The sequence below is a fragment of the Hypanus sabinus genome, chromosome 10, assembly GCF_030144855.1.
Source record: "Hypanus sabinus isolate sHypSab1 chromosome 10, sHypSab1.hap1, whole genome shotgun sequence".
In the NCBI taxonomy this organism is placed as follows: Eukaryota; Metazoa; Chordata; class Chondrichthyes; order Myliobatiformes; family Dasyatidae; genus Hypanus; species Hypanus sabinus.
This window is the reverse complement of record NC_082715.1, coordinates 145855213-145881847: the sequence shown is the minus strand read 5'-3', so window position 1 is coordinate 145881847 and position 26635 is coordinate 145855213. Positions and strand designations below refer to the sequence as shown.

General features: G+C 40.8%; 1 protein-coding gene across 2 annotated transcripts in view; it reads left to right on the top strand.

Moving 5' to 3' along the window:
• cdc45 (CDC45 cell division cycle 45 homolog (S. cerevisiae)) overlaps positions 1 to 26635 on the top strand; it is a 64158-nt gene that overhangs the window by 5714 nt on the left and 31809 nt on the right. For both annotated transcript variants that reach the window (XM_059981326.1, XM_059981327.1), the window contains exons 2-7: positions 2230 to 2289; positions 2987 to 3079; positions 16970 to 17107; positions 20257 to 20403; positions 21535 to 21593; positions 23576 to 23624. In XM_059981326.1, coding sequence (XP_059837309.1) covers positions 2230 to 2289; positions 2987 to 3079; positions 16970 to 17107; positions 20257 to 20403; positions 21535 to 21593; positions 23576 to 23624 — 546 coding nt within the window. The remainder of the gene's footprint in view (positions 1 to 2229; positions 2290 to 2986; positions 3080 to 16969; positions 17108 to 20256; positions 20404 to 21534; positions 21594 to 23575; positions 23625 to 26635) is intronic.

The window sequence follows — 26635 nt, the reverse complement described above, 5'->3', positions numbered from 1 at the left end:
CTTGCTCTCTAACTTGTCCCATTCACTCATCAACCAGATAATCTTGTTTATGGCTATTCCCCATGGTCACCCTTGTTTTACCTTATCAAAGACATCCTCCATTCCCCATCCGACTTGCAACTTTGCAAGTTTCTATTATCATCTTCCCAATTCTGAGTAGTCTTCAACTTGGAGCATTGGCCCTGTTTCTCTTCCTGAAGATGTGGTCTGACCTGCTGAGTATTTTTCTGTTGTTAATTTAGATATCCAGCATCTGCAGTTTTTATTTAAGGCCGTTGCTATTCGAGGGAGGAAATTTCCCACCCTAACCTGGGGTCTGGGCTATGGGTCTGTCTCTGAATGAACGGAAAGGCTAGTGTTTGTTAATTCCTCATGGTTGTTTTTCAAAAGGTAGTGGAGGATTACAGGTAATGCTGAATTGTTGCCTGTAGTGCAGTGATTCTCCTTTAATTCTGTCAGTACTAAATATGGAACTCTTAAGATTCTAACTTGGGGTCTAAGTTGGAGCTGCACATGCTAAAAATTCTGAAATAAAAACCATTCGGGAATGTAGTTGTTTGGGCAGCATTTGTGGAAAGAGAAACAAAAGTTAACATTTCAGGTCAAAAACGTCCTGTCATTCCAAATTCTGAGGGTCGTGGGCCTCCCATATGCTTCCAGCAGTTTCTATTTTATTTCCAAAAATATTTGAGCAGCTTGTCTTTTTGGAAGAAACGTTTAAATAATGTGACACAAAATTTTAATCTGTTCTACCTAAAATAATCAGGATGTATAATTGTTGATGGTCAAAACCAAATTACTTTTGTGAACCAAATTACTTTTTATCAGGTTTGGTACATGTATTGATGAACTCGGGTTTAAAGCTTTCAGTTAACTAAACCTATCAACTACCTATGAACTGCATGGGGTTCCTGTTGAATGCATGAGAGAGGAAAAGCTGGTAGCACATCTGTATTGAATTTTGGCCTTTTGTTTGAGGGAACTGGGTCACTTTCAACCTAGATGAAAGTCCTAGACAGTCCTGCATGAATCCACATGGTTTTCATACTGTTTCTGATGGACAGGGATTGTTGCTGCTAATTTATCATTAAACTGCATTCTCACTGCAGCATAACTGTTGCAGGAGATTTTTTTAAAATGCCTTCAGCATCAACAACAATGTCTTAGTGTGTGTGGTCTTTTATTCTGTAGCCAGTCAGCCTTCATTTTAAAGAGATCAAAAAAAATTCCTTATAAAATCCACAAGGTGGAGTAGGAACATCAAACCATGAAAGGAACTGTAGGAAAAAAACATCCAGGCTATTCGGACATCCATTGAAATTCTGGTTTGCTTGTATTCTAATTTCAATGGAGTGTTTTGGCTTCCAATTCCTTAATGATTTCAGTAGCAAAAATGTATCCATTTCTGAGCCTGTTGTGTGAGCTCTAATTCTACCACCTTTTGAGTAAAGTTATATTCACTAAATTCACACTGGAGTATCGCAAACTTTGAGCTTACGCCCTCCTCTCAAAGACTCTCCTGCCAGTGGGGCATCTATCCATTCTCTTCAAAACCAAAAATAGCCTGATCAAACCTGCATTCCATCAAATGCAAACTCAGTCTTGTAGGACTTTGACTACAAGATTTTTTTATAGCTGGACTAATACAAAGAGACAATGTAGTTTTCTGTACAAAATCTGGTCTCCAAATTATAAAATTAGAGCCCGTGTCATGGCTTTGAGCCTCAGTCAGTTATGTGCATGGATTTAGGAGTACTTTTGCTAAGTGTCATCGTGAGCTGCTGTTGTACATGTTCAGCAGTGCAATGCATTAGTGGGAAATTCCAAGCTGCAATAAAGACGTTCAAACTGCAAGTCATTGGTACTGATCTGGGTGCCATTTAAATAAATCTGGAATAGCACATTCCAGATTTATTTAAATCTATTATTTTTTAATCTATTAATCTATTATTTATTTAAAGAGTGGTTCTGTATGTGAGAACAGCACAGCACCACTCTTTCCCTCTGCCATCTGATTCCTCAATAGACATTGAACCATCAACACCACCTCACTTCTATTATTTCTGTTTTTGGCTATTTTTTCCTTTCTATATTACCACATATTGCACTGTACAGCTGCTGCTAAGTTAACAGGTTTCACAACACACGCTGGTGATATTAAACCTGATTCTGATTAATTTAATAAGCTGTACGATTCTGAGGTTTGCTGAAACTTACTTTGTTTTTCAGAGGGTGCTATTGCTTGTTGCCTTGGATGTCGATGCACTTTGTGCCTGCAAAATCCTTCAGGTGAGTGGTATGGAATGTCACATTCATTGATTCCTGGTGGAAACTAGAAGCATTCACTCCACCAGATGCTAAGCGAGAGGGATTTGTTTTGTCATTCTGAGAGGAGAAATCAAAGATTTTGTCTGTCTGCTTGTCCTGTTCTGCAAATTTGCTGTCGTGTCCAGGACCAATCCTTTCCAGCTACTCTGTGGGTGCCATTTGCTTTACATTGAGTCTCTGACTTCAGTTTCAGATTTTGATTTGTCACTGAACCATGCAGTTGAAATGTATCAGTTGCATTCATAGCCAACACACCCAAGGATGTGCTGGGGGCAGCCCTCAAGTGTTGCCATGCAACCTCACGTGCCCACCATTCTTGTCAGACCAACACCGAATACTACAAAACAGAGCATAGCAAGGAAGAAAGCAACAACAGCAAAACAAGTCTCGGTCCTCCCTCCTACCCATTCGCACATATACACTTTCTTCACAATAAATCATGATGTGGGAGTAGATCTGTTGGACATTCAGTTTCATAGAATGTTTTAAAATGGTACAAAAAATGAAACGTTAAAATGCTGTTTTTTTTTAAAATTGCTGTTTTAAAAAAAATCGTAGAAAAGCAAAGCCAGGAGTGGAGCTTCATAACCACCATTTTGCAAGAAGGTCTGGTATCTAGAACGTAACAACTGACAATGTTTATCTGTCTCCATTTCAGTCCCTGTTCCAGTGTGACCACATACAATATACGTTGGTTCCTGTGGCAGGATGGCAGGATCTGGAGACTGCATTCCTTGAGCACAAAGAGCAAGTATGTGAAGTGTCCACCCAACATCTCTAGGAGACTGTTAAGAGCTGGTGTAGAATTACCTCTGTTCAAACCCACAGTTATTTATTTCTGTGTACAAAATAAAGCTACAGTTCATGATTACATTCCCAGTAAATGCAGGGGATATCCCCAATATGAATATCATTAGTCAAAGCCTGTATTTTACAAAGCAGCAACTCTTCTATGTAGAGAAACAGGGATTTTGGGGTCTATGTCCAGAAATCCTTCAAAGTTGCTGTGCAATTTGATAGGGTTGTTAAGAAGGCATGTCATGTGTTGGCCTTCGTAAGTCTGAGGATTGGGTTCAAGAGCTGCAAGGTTATGTTGCAGCTGTATAAAGCTGGTTAGACCACACTTGGGCAGACTAACTTATTGGAATACAACAATTGTATTCATTAAGGATGTGGAAGCTTTAGACGGTGCAGAGGAGATTTTCCAGGATGCTGCCTCGATTAGAGAACATGCTTTATGAGAAAAGGTAGAGAGAGCTAGGGATTCCTCTTTAAAGGAGGATGAGGGGGACTTCTGGTAAGATGGCGATTGCTTAGCTGCTCCGAACTTTTGTTCCGTTATTTTCGCTATCTTTGCACTAAATGTCTCCATTTTTTTAAACCTTAATTAGGAACTTTATTTGGTTTCTTTTACTTGCCTGTGAACACATCTACCTTACAATGTCTAGCAAGAGTTCTAAAACTGGGAGAAAGGAAGTTCCGGCTCTGCCTTTTGAGACCCTCGCTGCGCTGGAACAACACCGAGACGATATTTTAAAGGAATTTAGAACCGCTTTCAAACAGCTGGAAGCCAAACCGGATCGGATCAATGATAGAGTGGACGAACATGCGGAACGCTTATCTCGCATTGATTCGACTTATGAAAATTTTGAAAGTCGTGTTCGATACTTGGAGACTCTCTGTTCCAGCCGAGAAGAAAAAAATAATAAACTCATTTCCAAAATGGTCGATCTCGAAAATCGGAGCAAATGTTGTAACCTTCAAATTCTTGGGTTGCCAGAGGCCACCGAACAGGCATCAACCGTGAAGTTTTTGGTCGAGTTTCTCTGTGAGATATTCGGGAAAGATTTGCTTCCGAACCTGCCTGAGCTTGAAAGGGCACACCGGGTCTACGTTCCCCCCGGAATTCTGGGCTCCCGCCCGTGACCGGTAATTTTGTGCTTCCATCAATACCAGGTAAAACACCGTCTGATTATGGAGGCACGTCGCAGAGGTACTTTTACTTTCCAAAATACAATCATTCGCTTTGTGGAAAATTTTGCACCCCAGACCTTAAAGATGTGCGCTAATGAAAGTGCTTTTTGATCGTGGTTTTAAACCCCCTCTTCGCACTCCTGCCGATTTACGAATCACGCTTAATACTGGAAAATATAAGTTGTTTAAGTCAGTGACGGAGGCTGAGGCATTTGTTTCAAGTCTTTCGGCTATCCAGCTATCTTTGGAACCCGATCGGACCTCCTAAAATGGTGGATAAGTACTTCTGATAGTAAAATTACTTTTCCCGGACTCAGACTTTACTTGAATCACTCAGACACTATTTATTGAAACTCTAAGGGCTGTTGACAATCTCTCCCTGGATTTGGTGTGTCTTTTTTAAATAGACATTCTGTGCTTAATGTTTCCCTATGGACATTTAAATAGTACTTGTGTAATCTATTTTATTCTTGTATAACTTTATCTATAGAGTTCTACAATTGACTCTAACTTGTTTTGGAGGTTTGAAGTCTTTATTGAAGGCCTCCCTGTTTGTTGGTTCACAGTTTAACTGCTGATTTTTTTTTTATTTTTTTCACCTTTTCTTTTAACCTTTGATTTTTTTCCTCTCTGTAAATGGTTGATAAGTACTCTTCTTGAATCTATAATTTTCCCCTCCCTTTTTTTTCCCCTTTCTCTTACTTTATTCTTCCATAATTTTTCACGGGTAGGTTCGTTTTGGTTTTCTTCCGATTTTCTCTGTATTAAGTTTTATATTTCTGCAGAAGATGTTCTAATTTGTAGCTATGTTTTCTAGTGCATAAACTAGTTACTATTTGCTATAGTATTTATACGGAACTGCTGTTAATGACACAGATCTGGAAGTTATATTTGGGTTAATTTTTTTGGTAGAGCTCGCTGCTTTTTTTGGTAGCCGTCTAGTTTTGGGTTGTGTGGGTGAGGTGGGTTTTCCAGTTCCAACATCACTAACTGTATTTATTGTTTGTCTTTATTGGTCAGGACATGTTTATGTTTTGATTTTACGAATCTATGTTTACATTTCTGCTCCCAGACTGCTATTGTATTGCTTGACTTTTTATATGCCTGCTGCCTTTTATGCATTAGTAATTGATAATGGCTAGTGCACTTAAATTTGTGAGCTGGAATGTAAAGGGATTGAATCACCCTGTTAAAAGGAGGAAGGTATTCTCACATATTAAACAACTCAAAGCTGACATTGCTTTCCTTCAAGAAACTCATATTCGTTGTTTTGATAACTCCAGGCTTCTGTCAAAGTGGGCAGGTCAGCATTTTCATTCATCCTTTGCCGCTAAAGCTAGGGGAGTCTCCATTCTTATTAACTCAAATATTCCTTTTGAACTCCATAATAAAATATCTGATACAAATGGCCGTTTTTTTTTATTGTTTCTGGTAAACTATACAACACTAAAGTTGTACTAGCAAACCTGTATGCCCCCAACTTTAATGTTAACTTTTTTGAACGTTTTTTTCCCTCACTACCAGATTTAAACTCATACTCTCTTATACTGGGTGGTGACTTCAACTGTTGGTTAGATCCTAATCTGGATCGATCGTCCTCTGTTACCAGATCACCTACTAAATCTGCCTTAGCTATCCAATTGTTTCTCTCTAATTTTGGTATCTCTGATATATGGCGTTTCCTTCATCCAACTGAGAGATTATTCTTTTTTTTTCACATGTCCACCATACCTTCACTAGAATTGACTATTTCTTACTCGATAACCAACTTATTCCATTGGCCTACTCTTGTGACTATCAGAGTATACTGATTTCTGACCATGCCCCAATTACTCTCTCGCTGAACTTTCCTGGTCTCCCTCAGAAGAATAAACTCTGGCGGTTTGATTCAACTTTATTATCGGATGATGATTTTTAAAAATTTATTAAGGATCAGATAACCTTTTATTTTAACACTAATACATCACCTGAAGTGTCATCCCAGATTGTCTGGGATGCCATGAAAGCATATCTGAGGGGTCAAATAATCTCTTACACAGCAAATCTCAACAGAAGATCCTGTGCAGATCGATTAGACCTCACTAACCAGATTAAAGAACTGGATCAAATATATGCCAAAACTAAGAACCCTGAACTATACAAGAAGTGTGTTGAACTGCAAACTAAATTTAATCTTCTGTCTACTCAAACTGTCGAACGCCAACTTCTCGAAAGCAAGAGTCGCTTTTACATTCATGGGGATAAGTCTGGTAAATTCCTAGCCAATCAGTTGAGGCGTTCCAAGGCCAAACAACATATTACAAAGATCTGGAAAGAGAACGGAGACTTTACATCGGATCATTTAGAAATTAATGACGCATTTAAAAATTTTTATTCTCGGCTTTATTCCTCTGAATCGTCGAATGACAATATCTCTGCTGATCAATTTTTAAAGAATCTGAATATTCCTTAACTTTCATCTGATTCTAAAGCCAAACTTAATGCACCTAGATCATCAGAAGAAATATCTTTTGCAATTTCTGCACTGTCCTCAGGGAAATCTCCTGGACCTGATGGGTACCCTGTAGAATTTTATAAATGATTCTCTTCACTTCTTTCTCCTCAGTTACCTTCAGTATTATCTGATTCATTTAATTACGGCAAATTGCCACCCTCTTTCAATGAGGCATCTATTATTCTTCAATTAAAAAAAGGGCAAAGACCCAACAGAGTGTTCCTTGTATAGGCCGATTTCTTTGCTCAATGTTGATGTAAAGATCTTGGCTAAAGTTTTGGCTCATAGATTAGAAACCATTATTCCCTCCATTACCTCTGATGACCAATCAGGTTTTATTAAAAACCGTCTCCCTTTTTTTAATATTCGGCGTTTATTTAATATCTTATACTCACCTCCAACTGGGATTCCTGAATGTGTTATTTCCCTCGATGCGGAGAAAGCATTTGATCATATAGAGTGGAACTACCTTTTTGCAGTCTTAGAAAAATTTGACCTCGGTCAAAGTTTCATCTCTTGGATCAAATTGCTTCTGTTTTAACTAATTTTCAGAAATCCCAGGTATTTAATCTCAAACGAGGCACCCGTCAGGGATGCCCCTTAAGTCCCTTTCTCTTTGATTTGGCTATAGAACCTTTGGTGATAGCATTTCGAAATTGTCCTGAATTGACCGGGATTTGGAGAGGGGGTGTTGAGCATAAAGTTTCTCTTTATGCCAATAACTTATTACTCTTTCTCTCAAATCCGTCTACATCCTTACCTCCAATGTTTTCACTTCTTGACCAGTTTAGCCAGATCTCTGGCTATAAACTTAATTTACATAAGAGTGAACTTTTCCCAATTAATTAAGAAGCACAAGAATTAACATTTCGTGATCTCCCTTTTAAAGTAGTCCATAATCAATTTACTTACCTTGGAATTACAGTCACAAGGAAGTTTAAAGATCTCTTTTGTGAAAACGTTGCCTATCTTTCATATACTATAAAACAGAGTCTGGTACAATGGTCACCTCTATCTATGTCTTTGGTAGGTCGTATTAATGTTGTTAAAATGTATGTTCTCCCCAAATTTTTATACTTATTTCAATCTATCCCAATTTTTATTCCTAAATCTTTTTTTGATTCCTTAGACTCTATTATTTTGTCATATCTGTGGAAGAATAAGCGCTCTAGAATTAATAAAATCCATCTCCAAAAATCTAAAAAAGAGGGTGGCATGGCTTTACCTAACTTTCGTTTATATTATTGGGCAGCCAATATACGTTGTGCTACCTTTTGGTCTTTCTTCCATGGCCAACCCGAGTGCCCTAATTGGGTGGCAATGGAGAATTATCTATCTCTGCACTTCTTGGCTCTGCACTCCCGAGCAGTCTGTCCAGATTAATAGCTAATCCTCTTGTTAGACACACTTTGCGTATATGGGCTCAGTTTAGGAAATGCTATGGTTTCCATGGTTTTTCCGTTTCCAGCCCTGTCGTACATAATCACCTTTTTTTACCTACCATGTACGATTCAGCATTCCAGGTTTGGTATAGGAAGGGCATTAGACGTTTTGAAGATCTCTTCATTGATAATCGCTTCGCTTCTTTTCAGCTCTCTGTTAAGTTCAATCTGCCCAATGCTCATTTTTTTAGATATCTCCAAATTAGACACTTTATTGCTCCTGTAATTCCTAACTTTCCTGAAATGCCTGTGAAAAATGCTATGGACTGACTTCTTTCCATTAATCCACTAGGTAAAGGTTTACTATCAATTATCCAAGATAAATTAGCAGCCTTACGACGGGCCCCTGCGGATAAAATTAAAATGGCATGGGAGCATGATTTAAATACCTCCTTATCTGATGAGAGCTGGGACTTGATTCTCAAATCGGTTAACTCAACCTCTCTTTGTGCTCGCCATTGCCTTTTACAGTTTAAGATTGTTCATAGAGCCCATATGTCTAAATCTAAACTATCTAGATTCTACCCTGACATTAGTCCGCTCTGTGATAAATGCAAGAGGGGCGAGGCCTCTCTCATTCATATGTACTGGTTCTGTCCTAGCTTGGAGAAATTTTGGAAAGATGTCTTCACTACGTTAACGTATATTCTGAATCGGCACCTAGAACCAAACCCCTTAATTGCTTTGTTCGGTTTCTGGGGCAAGACAGATTTACGTCTGAGTCCGACCAAATGCCGAATATTATCCTTTGCCTCTCTCCTGGCTAGACGCTTGATCCTCCTTAGATGGAGAGATGTTTCCCCACCCACTCATGCTCAATGGCTTAACGACATTATGGCCTGCTTGGACCTCAAAAATTCATTATTCAGTTTTTAATTTGGGCCTAAAGTTCCATAAGGTCTGGGGACCTTTTATCGAGTACTTTCATAACCTTCCTCTTGACTAGGGTTTTTTTTTCTTTTCGGTCCCTTGCTTTCAGCTCTTTTTTTTCTGGTGGTAGGCATTACTATCCTCTGTTGCTAAGTGTATTCACAGTCTGGGAGTTTGATTGTCCTGATTTATATTCTCCATATTGTGTTGTGGTTGGTCTGGAGTTTTTTTTTGTGTTGTGGGGCTTGGGGAGGACACAAAGTTTACTTGTCTTCAATTTAGGTGCTTTTTTTAAATTCTCTTTCTCTGTATCATATTGTCATTGTATGCTTAATTTTGCACTGTATTAATGTTCCTCATTGTGATTTGGGGTTTTTTAATCTGTAAAATATATTTAAAAAAAAACTAATAAAAGAAAAAAAGGAGGATGAGGGCCAACTTGATGGAGGTATTATAGGAATATGAGAGCCATCAACAGTGGGCAGCCAATGCCTTTTTTCCCCTGGGTCGCAATGGCCAAGACCAGAGGACATCAGTTGAAAGTGAGTGGAGGAAAGTTTATGGGAGCTATCAGGCAAGTTCTAACACAGAGTGCTCTGTACGTACAGCACACTGCCAGAAGCACTGAAGGAGGCCAATAAATATGGATGTTTAATAGACAATAAACAGTAAGTGCAGAAGTAGATCATTCGGCCCTTCAATCCTGCACCGCCATTTTGAGATCATGGCTGATCATCTACTATCAATACCCAGTTCCTGCCTTGTCCCCATATCCCTTGATTCCCCTATCCATAAGATACCTATCCAGCTCCTTGAAAGCATCCAGAGAATTGGCCTTCATTACCTTCCGAGGCAGTGCATTCCAGACCCCCACAACTCTCTGGGAGAAGAAGTTTTTCCTTAACTCTGTCCTAAATGACCTACCCCTTATTCTCAAACCATGCCCTCTGGTACTGGACTCTCCCAGCATCTGGAACATATTTCCTGCCTCTATCTTGTCCAATCCCTTAATAATCTTAAATGTTTCAATCAGATCCCCTCTCAATCCCCTTAATTCCAGCGTGTACAAGCCCAGTCTCTCTAACCTCTCTGCGTAAGACAGTCCAGACATCCCAGGAAATAACCTCGTGAATCTACGCTGCACTTCCTCTACAGCCAGGATGTCCTTCCTTAACCCTGGAGACCAAAACTGTACACAATACTCCAGGTGTGGTCTCACCAGGGCTCTGTACAAATGCAAGAGGATTTCCTTGCTCTTGTACTCAATTCCCTTTGTAATAAAGGCCAACATTAGCCTTCTTCACTGCCTGCTGCACTTGCTCATTCACCTTCAGTGACTGATGAACAAGGACTCCTAGATCTCTTTGTATTTCTCCCTTACCTAACTCTACACCATTCAGATAATAATCTGCCTTCCTGTTCTTACTCCCAAAGTGGATAACCTCACACTTATTCACATTAAACGTCATCTGCCAAGTATCTGCCCACTCACCCAGCCTATCCAAGTCACCCTGAATTCTCCTAACATCCTTATCACATGTCACACTGCCACCCAGCTTAGTATCATCAGCAAATTTGCTGATGTTATTCTCAATGCCTTCATCTAAATCGTTGACGTAAATCGTAAACAGCTGTGGTCCCAATACCGAGCCCTGTGGCACCCCACTAGTCACCACCTGCCATTCCGAGAAACACCCATTCACTGCTACTGTTTGCTTTCTATCTGCCAACCAGTTTTCTATCCATGTCAATGTCTTCCTCCCCAATGCCCTGAGCTTTGAGTTTACCCACCAATCTCCTATGTGGGACCTTATCAAATGCCTTCTGAAAATCAAGGTACACTACATCCACTGGATCTCCCCGTCTAACTTCCTGGTTACATCCTCGAAAAACTCCAACAGATTAGTCAAGCATGATTTACCCTTGATAAATCCATGCTGGCTTGGCCCAATCCTATCACTGCTATCTAGATATGCCACGAGTTCATCCTTAATAATGGACTCTAGCATCTTCCCCACCACCGATGTCAGGCTGACAAGTCGATAGTTCTCCGTTTTCTCCCTCCCTCCTTTCTTTAAAAAGTGGGATAACATTAGCCATTCTCCAATCCTCAGGAACTGATCCTGAATCTAAGGAACATTGGAAAATGATTACCAATGCATCTGCAATTTCCAGGGCCACCTCCTTTCGTATCCTCGGATGCAGACCATCTGGACCTGGGGATTTGTCAGCCTTCAGTCCCATCAGTCTACTCATCACCGTTTCCTTCCTAATGTCAATCTGTTTCATTTCCTCTGTTACCCTGTGTCCTTGGCCCATCCATACATCTGGGAGATTGCTTGTGTCTTCCTTAGTGAAGACAGATCTAAAGTACTTATTAAATTCTTCTGCCATTTCTCTGTTTCCCATAACAATTTCACCCAATTCATTCTTCAAGGGCCCAACATTGTTCTTAACTATCTTCTTTCTCTTCACATACCAAAAAAAAAAGCTTTTGCTATCCTCCTTTATATTCCTGGCTAGCTTGCGTTCGTACGTCATTTTTTCTCCCCGTATTGCCTTTTTAGTTGAGTTCTGTTGTTCCTTAAAAACTTCCCAATCATCTGTCCTCCCACTCACCTTAGCTCTGTCATACTTCCTTTTTTTTTAATGCTATGCAATCTCTGACTTCCTTTGTCAACCACTGTGGCCCCTTTTCCGGGGGATGAACTGATTTTGCACCTTGTGCATTATTCCCAAGAATACCTGCCATTGCTGTTCCACTGTCTTTTCTGATAGGCTATCCGTCCAGTCAACTTTGACCAGCTCCTCCCTCATGGCTCCATAGTTTCCCCTGTTCAACTGCAACACTGACACCTCCGAGCTGCCCTTATCCTTCTCAAATTTCAGATAAAAACTTATCATATTATGATCACTACCTCCTAATGGCTCCTTTACTTCAAGATCGCTTATCAAATCCTGTTCATTACATAACACTAAATCCAGAATAGCCTTGTCCCTGGTCGGCTCTCGTACAAGCTGTTCCAAGAATGCATCTCGTAGGCACTCTATAAACTCCCTATCCTGGGGTCCAGCACCAACCTGATTCTTCCAGTTCACCTGCATGTTGAAATCCCCCATAACTACTACGACATTACCTTTGCCACATGCCAATGTTAACTCCGTATTCAACTTGCACCCAATATCCATGCTACTGTTTGGTGGCCTGTAGACAATACCCATTAGGGTCCTTTTGCCCTTACTGTTTCTCAGTTCTATCCACACAGAGTCTACTTCTCCTGATCCTATGTCCCCACCCTTGCAAAGGACTGAATCTCATTCCTCACCAACAGGGCCACCCCACCCCCTCTGCCCACATTTCTGTCCCTACGATAGCATGTATACCCTTGTACATTCATTTCCCAGGTCTGATCTCCCTGCAGCCATGTCTCCGTTATCCCAACAACATCATAGTTACCCGTTCGCACCTGAGCTTCAAGCTGATCCGCCTTATTTCTGACACTTCGTGCATTCAGATTTCGAATTTTTAGCCCATTTCTCCTCTCTCTGTTTGAATCGCTGCCTATTGTGCTTAACTCAGCTCCCCAAACTCCCATCGGGCTATACGCCCCTAAAATTTTGTTGTCCTTCCTAAATTTACTTATTCTTTCTGCACATTTAACTCCATGTTCCTTCAGACCATCCCTCTGTACATGTGTCCTCCTTATCACTTGTTCCGCTTCACCTTTCTGTACTACACACTTAATATTCCAGAACCGTGTAGTCCCCACCTGTCCTTTATTCTTCCTCTCGCTATCCTCTCTCACATTCTGGATCCCTGCCCCCTGCAAATATAGTTTAACCCCTCCCCCCCCCACCCCCATCCCCAGAAGCACTAGCAAACTTTCCTGCAAGAATGTTAGTACCGCTCCAGTTCAGGTGTAAACCGTCCCTTCGGAACAGATCCCACCTTCCCTGGAGCCCTCCCTCCTGCACCATCCTCTCAGCCATGTATTAATCTGTATAATCTTTCTTTTCCTTGCCTCACTCACTTGTGGCACAGGTAGCAATCCTGAGATTGTTACCCTCGAGGTCCTGCTATTTAGCTTCGCACCTAACTCCCTGAACTCCCTATGCAGGACCTCCTCACTCATCCTACCCACATCATTGGTCCCTACATGGACCACAACATCTGGATTCTTGCCCTCCCTCTCGAGAATAACCTGCACCCGATCTGAGATGTCTCGGACCCTGGCACCAGGGAAGCAACATACCATCCGAGACTCCCGATCTTCCACACAAAATCTCCTATCCGCCCCCTGACGATAGAATCCCCTATCACTACTGCTCTTTTCTCTTCCCTCCTCCCCTTCCTAGTCGAGGGTCCAACCTCAGTGCCAGAGACAGGACCACTGCAACTTCTTCCTGGTAGGTCATCCCCACCAACAGTATCCAAAACGGTATACTTATTTTTGATGGGAACGGCCACAGGGGTGCTCTGCTCTCTCTGTCTGCTCCCCCTGCCTCTCTTGACTGTCACCCATTTGCCCACCTGCTGTCTTTTCGGTGTGACTACCTCCTGATAACTCTTATCTATCTCTGCCTCTGCCTCCCGAATGATCTGTAGTTCATCCAGCTCCTGCTCCAATTCCCTAACTTGGCCTGATAGGAGTTGCAGCTGGATGCACCTATTGCAGGTGTGGTCATCAGGGACAACTGTGTTGACCCTGACCTCCCACATACTGCATACGGAGCACACCACTGCTCTAACTGTCTCCCCCATTACCTGATCCCAGATTAGTCAGAATAAATGAAAAAAGTACCTACCGACCTTACCTTTTTACATCAGCAAGCACGTACCAGGCTCACTGATTTTCTCTCACCGAAATTCCCTTGCACCGAAGCCCACTGAGCCAAAACCCAGCACACTGCTCCCACACACTTTGCTGTCCGCTTCTGAAAGTGGGCCTCTTTTTAAAGCCCACGCTCGCTGCTAACGTCACCTGCGCCTGCGCAGTTTTACCTTCCTCCTCAGGTACCCTCCAGGTAGGTCCAAGGGTCTCGGCCTACCTACAACGGCTGATCCTCTGATCCAACAATCTCCAGTCGTCTGTCTCGAGTAGGCACATGAACGTAGGGAAAATGGAGTGTTATGAGCTGTGTGGGAAGGAAGGGTTAGATTGATCTTGGAATAGGTTTGTACAGGTTGGTACAATGTTGGGGGCTGAAGGAACCGTACTGTTTTATGTAAATTAAAATCTCACAGATGAATGCTGCTAGACAGTAGCACAACACTTTACCAGCAACTTGAATTCAATTCCCGCCACTGTCTGTGAGGAGTCAGTACGTTCTCCCAATGACTGCATAGGTTTGTCTGATATTCGGATGGAGAGTTAAGCTAGATTGGAAAGGTCAGCCTGAATGCTTGAAGCCACAGTGAGTAAAGCAGTTCTGCGTTGTCTTGCTCCTTATTTCTGGCCAACTATCAGTGTCAAAAATCACTGCTTTTTAAATGCAAAGCGAGTGACTGATTAAAAATTGTTTAAAAATTGTTCACTCTAAGCATGGCGTAGTGTCCAACAGTCACAGAAGTGCGTGTGATGGATATTGATTTTAAAAACTGTTTGGCAACAGTCTTCTGTCCCCATTAATCAGCATCGTGTCCCAAATAAATGAAGGGAATTCCGGCTTATTTTCTCGGTTAGTTTTTGTTCTTTAAAGGTTGTCCCAAATAAATGGCTGTCCCAATTAACCAATGGTTCAGTTAACTGGAGTCCACTATGCTTTTCAACCTCTCACCGCTATAGGCAGAAGTTCCCACTTGCTTCAAAAAGGCAACAATTATACCAGTGCCTAAAAAAAAAAAAAAATAATAATAATAATAATAACATGAGCTGCCTTGATGACTATCCCCCGGTAGCACTCACATCACAGTGATGAAACAGTTTGAGAGGTTGGTCATGACTAGACTGAACTCCTGCTTCAGCAAGGACCTGGACCCATTGCAATTTGCCTGTTGCTGCAATAGGTCAACGGCAGATGCAATCTCAATGGCTCTCCATGTGGCTTTAGACCACCGAGACAACACAAACACCTACGTCAGGATGCTGTTCGACTAAAGCTCAGCATTTAATTCCATTGTTTCCTCAGTCCTGATTGAGAAGTTGGAGAACCTGAGCCTCTACCCCTCTCTGCAATTGGATTCTAACTTCCTAACTGGAAAACCACAATCTGTGTGGATCAGCGATAACATATCCTCCTCACTGACGATCAACACTAGCGCACCTCAGGTGTGTGTGCTTAGCTCACTACTCTCTATATACACAAGACTGTGTGGCTAGGCATAGGTCAAATACCATCTATAAATTTGCTGCTGATACAGCCATTGTTGGTAAAATCTCAGGTCTGATGAGAGGGTGTACAGGAGTGAGGTAAGCCAACTAGTGGAGTGGTGTCGCAGCAACAACCTGGCACTCAAAGTCAGTAAGATGAAAGAGCTGCTTGTGGACTTCAGGAAAGGTAAGATGAAGGAATACATACCAATCCTCATAGAGGGATCAGAAATGGAGGGAGTGAGCTGCTTCAAGTTCCCCGGTGTCAAGATATCTGAGGATCGAACCTGGTCCCAGCATACTGTATTGATGAAGTCATAATGAAGGCAAGAAAGATTTATCAGAAGTTTGAAGAGATTTGGAGTGTCAACAAATACACTCAAAAACTTCTATAGTTGTACCGTGGAGAGCATTCTGACAGGGTGCATCACTGTCTGGTATGGCGGGGGTACTGCACAGGACCAAAAGAAGCTGTACATGGTTGTAAATCTAGTCAGCTCCATCTTGGGCTCTCGCCTGCAAAGTACCCAGGACATCATCAGTGAGTGGTGTCTCAGAAAGGCAGCGTCCATTATTGGGGACCTCCAGCACACGGGACATGCCCTTTCCTCTCTGTTACATCAGGTAGGAGGTATAGAAGCCTTCAGGAACAGCTTCTTCCCCTCTGCCATCTGATTCCTAAATAGACATTGAATCTTTGGACACTACCTCACTTTTTTTAATATACAGTATTTCGGTTTTTGCATTTGTTTTAATCTATTCAATATATGTAATTGATTTACTTTATTTATATTTATTTTATTACTATTTTTTCCTCTGCGAGGTTATCTGTTGCATTGAACTGCTGCTGCTAAGTTAACAAATTTCCCGTCACACGCCGGTGATAATGAACCTGATTCTGATGCATTCCACAGGGTTTAATAAAGTTATGACTGATGTAGAATTAAAGGAGTTCCCAGGGTGCGTACCTAAATGCTTACTCAGTGAGATGGGTTCAGGGGTCATTTTAAAGGAGACAAGGGTGGCAGAAATATTTAATAGAAGACCATTCATGAGACCAAGAAGGCTGAAAGTATAGACTTATTTTGGAATGAAGGATGTAAGGGTTATAATTGAATTGGGAGAATGTAAGAGATCTCAGAACAACTTGGACTTTTTTTCTAGGGTGAAAATGGCTAATACAAGGGGACATAATTTTACTGTAATTAGAGGTATGGGGTGGGGTTTGTCACTTTTTTAAACAGTATGATAGATGTGTGGAACACCCTAAGGATGGTGGTAGAGGTAGGTGTTATGGGGACTTGGATGATAGTAAAATGGGCGATGTCAGAGGGAAGAGTTAGATAGATCTTAGTGCAGGTGAAGTGGTCAGCACAACATTGTGGGCCGAAGGGCCTATACTGAGTTGTCATGTTCTATACTCTAATTGATAGGTTTATTAATTATTCTTTGGTATAATAAGTGTTTGCTCTGTACAGGTAAGTGGAAGTTGGTAAAGTGAGTAATCTGTGCAGTACTTGCCATTGAATCTTTCTCTTTCCCAATTGCAGTTCAAGTATCACGTGCTAATCAACTGTGGTGCTAACCTGGATCTACTGGAGGTGCTGCAGCCCGATGAGGACACTGTTTTCTTTATCTGTGATACCCACAGGCCTATTGATGTCATTAATATTTATAATGATACACAGGTATGTTTGTCAGACATCGACGGCAGCTTCGTATGAATTGATCTTTCTATGTACCAAATATTGAGCTTTGTTTTACTTTTATTTCCTCGCTATTCATCTGTAACTTCCTTGGTCACTGAGTGTACCTTTTGAAAGCAAAACAAAACTTGCTATTTTGGGAAGCAGAGTATTTTCCCATGGTTCACACTTGCCATGTTAGTTTCCAGTGAGGAATTTTTTGAACCAGACATGGAGCTTTTCTCTGCTTTGCATAGCAGTATATTTCAAATCCAGTCACGGAAGGAACACCACAACCATGTTGATGTAAAGTGAAGTACACACTGACCTCCGTCAGCAAGGCTACCAATACTTTGTTTTTCCCCATGTAAGCAGTGTAGGACTTTTACTTCTGACCTGTTCTGAGAAAGCATCTGGTGCATTTAAAATGTTGGAAAATATTAATGCTGCATGTGCTAATACCAGTAATCTGTTATTTTGTTTATGGCAAGCAAGTGAAGAAGTAAAAAATATAGAGGTAATTACTCATCATTAGCTTTGATTGCTTGGATCACACATAGATGGCCACATTGAGGGGCCTATTCTCTTCATAGCTGCCTTTTTATTTTTAATATATCCGTAGAATGTAGAACATTGAACAATACAGCACAAGAACAGGCCTTTCGAAGTAATCAAGTGACAAACTGATCTAATCCTTTTTGCCTACGTGATGTCCATATCCTTCCATCTGCTGCCATTCATGTGCCTATCTAAGGGCCTCTTGAATACCTTTTGTATTTGTCTCCAGCACCATCCCAGACACTCACAGCTCTCTGTAGTTTAAAAAAAAATTACCCCATACAGTGACTTTGAATTTAACCCCTCTCACCTCTGGTATTGGACATTTCAACCCCGGGGAAAAAGAGAGCTGTTCTGTCTGTTCCTCCTTGTAATCTTGTAAAGGTGTATCAGATCTCCCCTCAGTCTCCTGCTCCAGAGAAAACAAGCCATAGTTGTTCAAACTCCCCTTTCAGTGCATACTCTCTAATCCAGGTAGAATTCTGGTAAACCTCTTCTGTGTTCTCTCCAAAGTTTCTACATCCTTCCTTTGGTCAACCAGAAATGAATGTGTTGTTCCAGCTATGCCTTAACTAGAATTTTCTGAAGCTGCAGCATAACCTCCCAGCTCTTGAACTCATTTCCTTGACTAATAAAAGCAAGGATGTTCATGCTGCTCTTACCACCCTATCGACATGTGCAGCCAGTCTCCTTAACCCTACCAGCTAGATCCATCTCGTACCCTCTTGCCCTCCTGATATCCCTCATTTGTGTCCCTTCAGTTCTAAACTTTGAGGGATTCACTTGTTCTTGATTATCTAAGCCCAATGTATGCTTCCTTTTTCCTTTTCAGAGCCTCAGTACTTTTCATCAACTAATTTTAAGAAATTGTCAGCCTTGCTCTTCATCTTAGCAAGAGCATGCTACACCCTGCCAGCTGCTCCTTTATCAGGATAAGTCTCACACTATTCAGTCTCTGCAAAATCCTGCCTAAAGTTGGTTCTGCCCCCATTTCAAAGTATATCAAGTCAAATCACGTTGCTTTTTATTGTCGTTTCAACCATAACTGCTGGTACAGTACACAGTAAAAACGAGACAACATTTTTCAGGACCATGTTGCTACATGAAACAATACAAAAACTACACTGAGCGACATAAACCAACACAAAAACTACACTAGACTGCAGACCTACCCAGGACTGCATAAAGTACACAATAGTGCAAGCATTACAATAAATAATAAACAAGACAATAGACACAGCAGATGTTGGTAGGTTGGTAGTCCGATGGCTTGGGGGAAAGCTATTACATAAATAATCAGCTGAATGGCAGCGTCCGGGATTCTGCTCGTTTCTGTACTCCCATCGAGTATTTCGTTGCCACAGATGTAGTCAATTTAATGTCCATTTGAGCGCAGAGTGGACGGGAGGGCTGGCTGGCTAGGGCTTGCTTTTTTCCTGGCACGGACTCCTGCCCGCTCGCCTGCATGAAACGTACAACCCTGAGATTCGTTTTCTTACACATGCGCAGTAAATCCAAGGAACTCAGTAGAATCAGTGAAAGACTGCACCCAATAGGACGGCTGGACAACCAAAGTGCAAAAGGCAACAAGCTATGCAAATACAAAAATGAAAAACATATTAATAAATAAGCAATAAATATCAAAGCCATGAAATGAAGTGTCCTTGAAAGTGAGTCCATTAGGATCACAAACTGAGGACTGTCCTATCTTTCTCCATAACCATTTTAAAGCTAATAGAATTGTGGTCATTCAACCCAAAGTATAGTCTGACTGGCCTTTCAGTTGTTTACCCTCTCCCGTTCCCTTAGAGGTAGTCTGGTGTTGTGCCCTCTTCTCATAGAGTCCTCTACATATTGATTGAAGAAACCACCTTGAGCACATTTAATAAATGCTGCCCAGCCCATGCCCTTTGCACTATATCCACAGTCAATATCAGGGAAGCTAAAACCTCCCACTTATACTGCCCTTTTATCTTTGCAACTACCTGAAATTCTCTCTACACATCTGTTCTAATTCTTGCTGACTGTTGGCTTGACCCAATATGGTCCAGCCATCAAAGTGGCCACACCTTTCTTGTTTCTAAGTTCTACCGTAGGACTTCATTGGATGATTTTCCTCCAAGAACTATTCTTTTAAATATTGTTATTTTCTCCTACATCAAGAAGACACCTTCCCCCTTCTCTCGTACCTGTATCATGTCTGTATCCTGCAACATTGAGCTGACAGTCATGCCCCTCTCTCAACCAAGTTTCTGTTAAGGCAATAATATCCCAGTCACGCAGAGTATTGAACTGACTCTTTAAAAGCATGCAAGGGGAATGCAAAAAACAAAATTAAATTTGTCAGTATCTTTCCTCTCTGATCTCCAGCAGTGGATTTCTGTGAATGTTCATTCTGATTCAATATTAGAGATTCCATCCCATTCCTTGATAATAAAGCAGTAGAAAGTCCTGCAAGTTCTGCCAAGTTTTCCTGAAGATAGCCTAGATATCAGTCCCAAGCAACTACAAGATTTTTCAGAATGTCGCTAAGACATGTTAATTTGCCTGACTTTTAAAGTAGTTAACGTGGTTAATAATGTCCTGTCTTTTAGATAAAGCTACTGATTAAGCAGGATGACGACCTTGGTGTTCCTGCGTATGATGATATTTTCAGGGATGAAGAAGATGAGGATTCAGAGGACTCTGGAAATGAAAGTGAAGGCTCAGAGCCTTCAGGAAAACGCAAGCGTTTGGATGAGGTGAGCAGCTGCCGAGAATTGCAATATTCTGTATATATCAGGCAGCGGTGGTGCAATGTTGGGGTGAGAGGCGAAGGGTGTAGCGTAAGGCCAGGTTGTTGCCTCGCAAAGGGCTTAAGTTTGGCTCTGCACTGAATCCGTGATGGCTATACCCTCAACAAAGTGATTAACATATCTCAACAATCCTTTCTGAGTGGCATTGTATCAGGACTGACTTAATTTTATCTGTCCCTGCTCAGTCAATTGCCAAGATTGAATGATGTCTAGAAATGCCTAGTTAAATTTCCAGAGTGACATGAAATAACCAGAAATTGGGCTTACTTCAGAAACTAGTAGGTCTCTGCTCCTGACCAGTGGTATTATTTATTTTGAAATATGATCTTATCACTTTCCTCATAGCTTTGTTTAGAGAAGTATTCCACAGTCTGGTACCGGATCATGTCGACGCATGGAATTCCAGACTTAATCTATGCCAATTAATCAATCCAATGGATAAGTTTATTCTGGAGCAGTCTTAAAGCTTAGTGAATGAAAAAGTAAATTAGCAAGTGTGTTGGATGCTTCTTAATCACCATTGATAGAACTCGTATGCCTATGACTATTAGTGACAATCATTTTGTTTTTTCCTTGATGCCACTAACAGTTCTGTAACCTTTGACCTTTGATATTGAGTCTGACCTATAAGGAAAGATAATGAGTCAGTTTTTGAAAACACTCAGTGCCTAACCGATATTATTGCACCAAGTTAGTACTTTGAGTAAAGAACATTGGAAAAAATAAACAGTTGAATTTGAAACTTTGTTTCACTTATATTCATTTATGAAGATATTGTTTAGGAAAAAGTCCTACTTAACAATTTTCTTATGTTCTGCACACAGAAGCATGAAGAACATTGTTTTTGTTCTACTTTAATCTATATTTGATAAACTTGAATCAAAGGGAGTTGAACTTTTCTGACTGACTTCATCTTATTTTTATTGCATTTATGCTTAGTGGAGAAAGTTACTATTGAGAGCAGTCCCAATTCTCAGCAGTATGGGTAATTATGTATCATGTTCTCCAGATTGAGTGGATATCTTGCTGGGTTTGTTATTGCAGTTTTTAAAAAAAAAAAAAAAAATACTGTTCCAGGCATCCATGGAGAGGAGAATTGATCGAAGACGTCATCGACGTGAATGGGAGGACCGCAGGTACAGGCTGTCGGAGTTGACTTCTATCAATGTTATAATTTCTGTTCTGTTCTTTATAAGTAGTATGCAAATTAAGCACAGGACACTTTGTCCTTTTCTCTTTTGTGGGGGGGCGGGGGGGGAAGACTGATCAGCAGTGACAGAACAAAAACTGTCCTTTTGGTTCACTGCATCCATACCAACTGCTACATACCGGATGGGGAAAGTTTCCTACTCTCTGTGCCCATTGTAATTTGGCATTCACCTTGCAGCATGCCCACAGTCACCTTAGCTCCTAGAAAACAAGCCTGGCCTATCCAAGTGTCTCCTTGTAAATGGAGTATTCCAGGCAATGTCCTCCTCAGTGTACCTTTTTATTGTGTATTCCTAACTAGAGTAACAGTGCTTTCTTTTGTCTTTTGCCCTTTGTTTTTATATTTGACTCATTTTCATGCTGGTTGCTTGCTGCTGCACAGAGATGCAGTCCTTCACATATCAATGAGCAGAGGGTACCTATAAATTTCATCTCTTTAACAGCATTTTATGAAATATTTCCCTCTTCTCATCAAATATTTCAAGTTCTCTCCCCTTTTGTGGATTGTACACATTTTTAAAAAGAAAATCTCCATTTGTTTTCCAGGATTGTAATTTTACTTTACAGCAATTCCCTCAACATCTATTCAACAAAGTTACTCCTTACCTTAGTAACACAGCAGATGTTTATAATAGTATCTTCAATGTAAAACGTCCCAAACTACTTAACAGCGCAGACTGTCAGTGTGTGTGTGTGTGTTATATAGTCTAAATCCACATTGCCCAATGCACCTTAACTGATCTGAGCCCTCATTAGCTACTGCTGAAATCCTCATCCATGCCTTTGCTAAAGATAGATTGGCAATTCCAATATGCTCCTAAAAGATCTACAAATTTTCAACTTCACGTAATTGTGCTAATCTAAATCTGTAGTTAAAGATAGAGATTGTAAGTGGCATCTTAAGGTGAAACTATGACGATCAGTGTTGCAACAGAGTTCAGCACTGGAGGATCACAGACATCTAAGTGGCTTTCTGGGCGAGAAGATTTTCAGTGCAGGAATGGAGAAGACTGAGGATTTGCATAAAGATTTTAATGTGGCTTACTTGACTGAGTTCAGTGAGCTAGGGTGTGATGGGTAAGTGAGACTTGGAATAATTAAAAGCTAAGGCAGCTGAATTGTACAAGAATGTTTTTTGTAAATTTGAAAACCAAAGCTGATCAGAGAGCATTGGTTTAGATGTGGTAAAAGCATGAATAATGATTTCAGCAACTGAGTTGGTTGGGATGAGTGCAGGGTGATGCCATGTTACGCAGAAGGAAGTGGACATTCTTGGTAATGGAGTAATTGTGGTCAGAAGCTCACGGGTCAATTCAGCAGCAAAGGGTGTGAACCTGCAGGTGCTTGCTAAGAATGGAAGAAAAAGCTAGCAAAGCAAGCTTGTTACAGGAAGCAAACCTAAAAACCTCGGACCTCTGGATACTGGAAGAGATCATGTTTGTAGACATGAGTGATTGCCTACCTTCAGACATTACATGTATTTTACAAACTAAATGGCAAGTAAAGTTTTATTAGGGCAAGGAAGGAAATTGTCCAACAGGTGACCACGTGGGCTTACTCTGGGTGCTCCGGTTTCCTTCCACAGCCCAAAGATGTACAGGTTGGTGGGTTAATTGCCCATGGTAAATTGTCCTGTGATTGTGCAAGGGTCAAATAGGTGGGATGCTGGTTGGTGTGGCACCAGGTGCCTGTTCCATGCTGAATCTTTAAAGAAATTTTCAAATTAATTTTGTTGTGCAGTATTTATTAATTTTTTCATTATTCTTTTCTGTATGAAATAAATGTGAGATTGTAGCACAGCAGTTCCCAACCTTAAGTTGACAGACTTAATGCTATTGCTCCAAGTCATAGAAAAGGCTGGGAACCCCTGTTGTGTCAGAATACTAACAATCCATCTGTTCTTTTGCAGGCGAGAGATCTTATTTGAATATGAACAATATGAATACCATGGGACTTCAGTACGTATTAAAAATCATTATGTGAATGTAAAGGTGCTGTTTAACTATATTTTTTTTTAAATTAAGTTTGGTGAAAATTTATGCCATTCATTGTCATTCCAGGTTATTCTGTGCCTCCTAAGGGTGATGCAAACAGCATCAATCAATGACCTCAGGGGAATTGGATATACACTCGATAGACTAACATACTATGGGGAAAGAGCGGGAAAATGGGTTTGATGAATTCCCCTTCCTAGAAGCCAAAGTAGACGATGGTGGTTAGCATAACACAATTATAGCTTGGAGATTCGGCGTTCAGAGTTAAATGCTGATGTCCTCTGAAAGGAGTTTGTACTTCCTACCTGTGGAATGCTTGGGTTTCCTCCAGGTGCTGCGGTGTTCTCCCATTGTCCAACGATGTACGGTTAGTAGGTTAATTGGGTGATTGTAAATTGCCTTGTGAATAGACTAGGGTTAAATTGGGGGTTGCTGCTGGTGTGGCACACAAGGCCTATTCTTCACTTTGTCAATTTTATTTATTCAGAGATATAGTAACTCCCAAAGCAGCCAGTTTCATGATAATTTTCTCTAAGAGAAAAAAGAGATAGTTTTCTCTAAGAGTAAACCTAGCAATTATAGGCCTGTCAGGTTGAAGTCAGTGGTGGGTAAATTAATGGAAAGTATTCTTAGAGATGGTATATATAATTATCTGGATAGACAGGGTCTGATTAGGAACAGTCAGCATGGATTTGTGTGTGGAAGGTCATGTTTGACAAATCTTATTAAATTTTTTGAAGAGGTTACGAGGAAAGTTGACGAGGGTAAAGCAGTGGATGTTGTCTATATGGACCAGTAAGGCCTTTGACAAGGTTCTGCACGGAAGGTTAGTTAGGAAGGTTCAATCGTTACGTATTAATATTGAAGTAGTAAAATGGATTCAACAGTGGCTAGATGGGAGATGCCAGAGAGTAGTGGTGGATAACTGTTTGTCAGGTTGGAGGCTGGTGACTAGTGGTGTGCCTCAGGGATTTGTATTGGGTCCAATGTTGTTTGTCATGTACATTAACGATCTGGATGGTGGGGTGGTAAATTGGATTTGGAAGTATGCAGATGATACTAAGGTAGGTGGCGTTGTGGATAATGAAGTAGGTTTTCAAAGTTTGCAGAGAGATTTAAGCCAGTTAGAAGAGTGGGCTGAATGATGGCAGATGGAGTTTAATGCTGATAAAGGTGAGGTGCTACATTTTGGTAGGAATAATCCAAATAGGATATACATGGTAAATGGTAGGGCATTGAAGAGTGCTGTAGAACAGAGTGATCGAGGAATAATGGTGCATAGTTCCCTGAAGGTGGAATCTCATGTGGATAGGGTGATAAAGAAAGCTTTTGGTATGCTGGCCTTTATAAATCAGAGCATTGAGTATAGGAGTTGGGATGTAATGTTAAAATTGTACAAGGCATTGGTGAGGCCAAATTTGGAGTATTGTGTACAGTTCTGGTCACCGAATTATAGGAAGGATGGCGACAAAATAGAGAGAGTACCGAGAAGGTTTACTAGAATGTTACTTGGGTTTCAGCACCTAAGTTACAGGGAAAGGTTGACCAAGTTAGGTCTTTATTCTTTGGAGCATAGAAGGTTGATGGGGGGGACTTGATAGAGGTATTTAAAATTATGAGGGGGATAGGTAGAGTTGACATTGATAGGCTTTTTCCATTGAGAGTAGGGGAGATTCAAACGAGGACATGGGTTGAGAGTTAGGGGGCAAAACACGGAGAATTTCTTTACTCAGAGTGGTAGCTGTGTGGAACGAGCTTCCAGTAGAAGTGGTAGAGGCAGGTTCGGTATTGTCATTTAAAGTAAAATTGGATAGGTATATGGACAAGAAAGGAATGGAGGATTATGGGCTGAGTGCGGGCTAATGGGACTAGGTGAGAGTAAGCGTTCGGCACGGACTAGAAGGGCCGAGATGGCCTGTTTACGTGTTGTAATTGTCATATGGTTATATATGGTTTTGATAGTGAACATTCCTTTTCAGAGAAAGGAATCCTTGTGTCTGTCTTTCACAGGGGGAAATTTGGCAATTTATGTGGGTCATATCTCATTGTGATGTTACTCAACTGTCATGAATATGTATTGTACTTGCTTAATCTGGTTTGTATGTGGCTGCAGACCCATAATGTGGCATGTTGAAACTTGAAACTTTCCTGTGGCAGTCATTAAAATATCTACGCGGTGTAATTCCACCAGTCTTACAGTAACAGATATACTGACAGTTAATTTAACCAAAACACTTGCATCACACTACCTTCCCTTTTTAAAAGAAGGGGGAAAAACAATCTTATGAATGTATTCATGCCAAGATTTTGTACACATTATAATCATGAGATTAAGTCAATGAAGTTTTCATAATCTTCTGAGAACTCATTGCCTGTGTCTCAACTTCCTCTCGTTCTACAGAGATTAGTCCTTCAACTTTCATTTCTGATCATTGTCAAGTTCATATCCATTGCCAAATACCCTTATTCCTTTTGGACATTGTGGTGGAATGTGTACTGAATGCGTTCCATATCCTCTGTCAGGAAGCTAATGCTCCTCTTTATTGTGTATTCCTGGAACCTCATTATAATTTTTTAACCTCTGCTTTCCTTTCCAATACCTCTCCTTTTGATTTCACTTTTCATCAAAGCACCTCAAAATCTGTTCTACTATACCTAAGCTATTGTAAACAGCAGACGGCTCCAGTTACTATATCAAATTCTGTTTATATGAAGTGTTGTACCCGTTCATGTACACCTAATAGAGCTACGCAATCTTCTTCCAACTTGTTCAATCTCATTTTCAAGTTTCAAGATCAGCAACATTTCAGAGGAAGCCAGACATTTGGATAGAAATTCTGTATGTTTTGATGCAATGCTTTTAGTCATGAATGGTGCTGATACTGCTTTAAAAGTTCTGTATGAACAGAGTAGGATTGATTGTGTACTTTGAGCAACTCTAAGTATTCTCAGCTTCTATAAACATATTCCTCCTG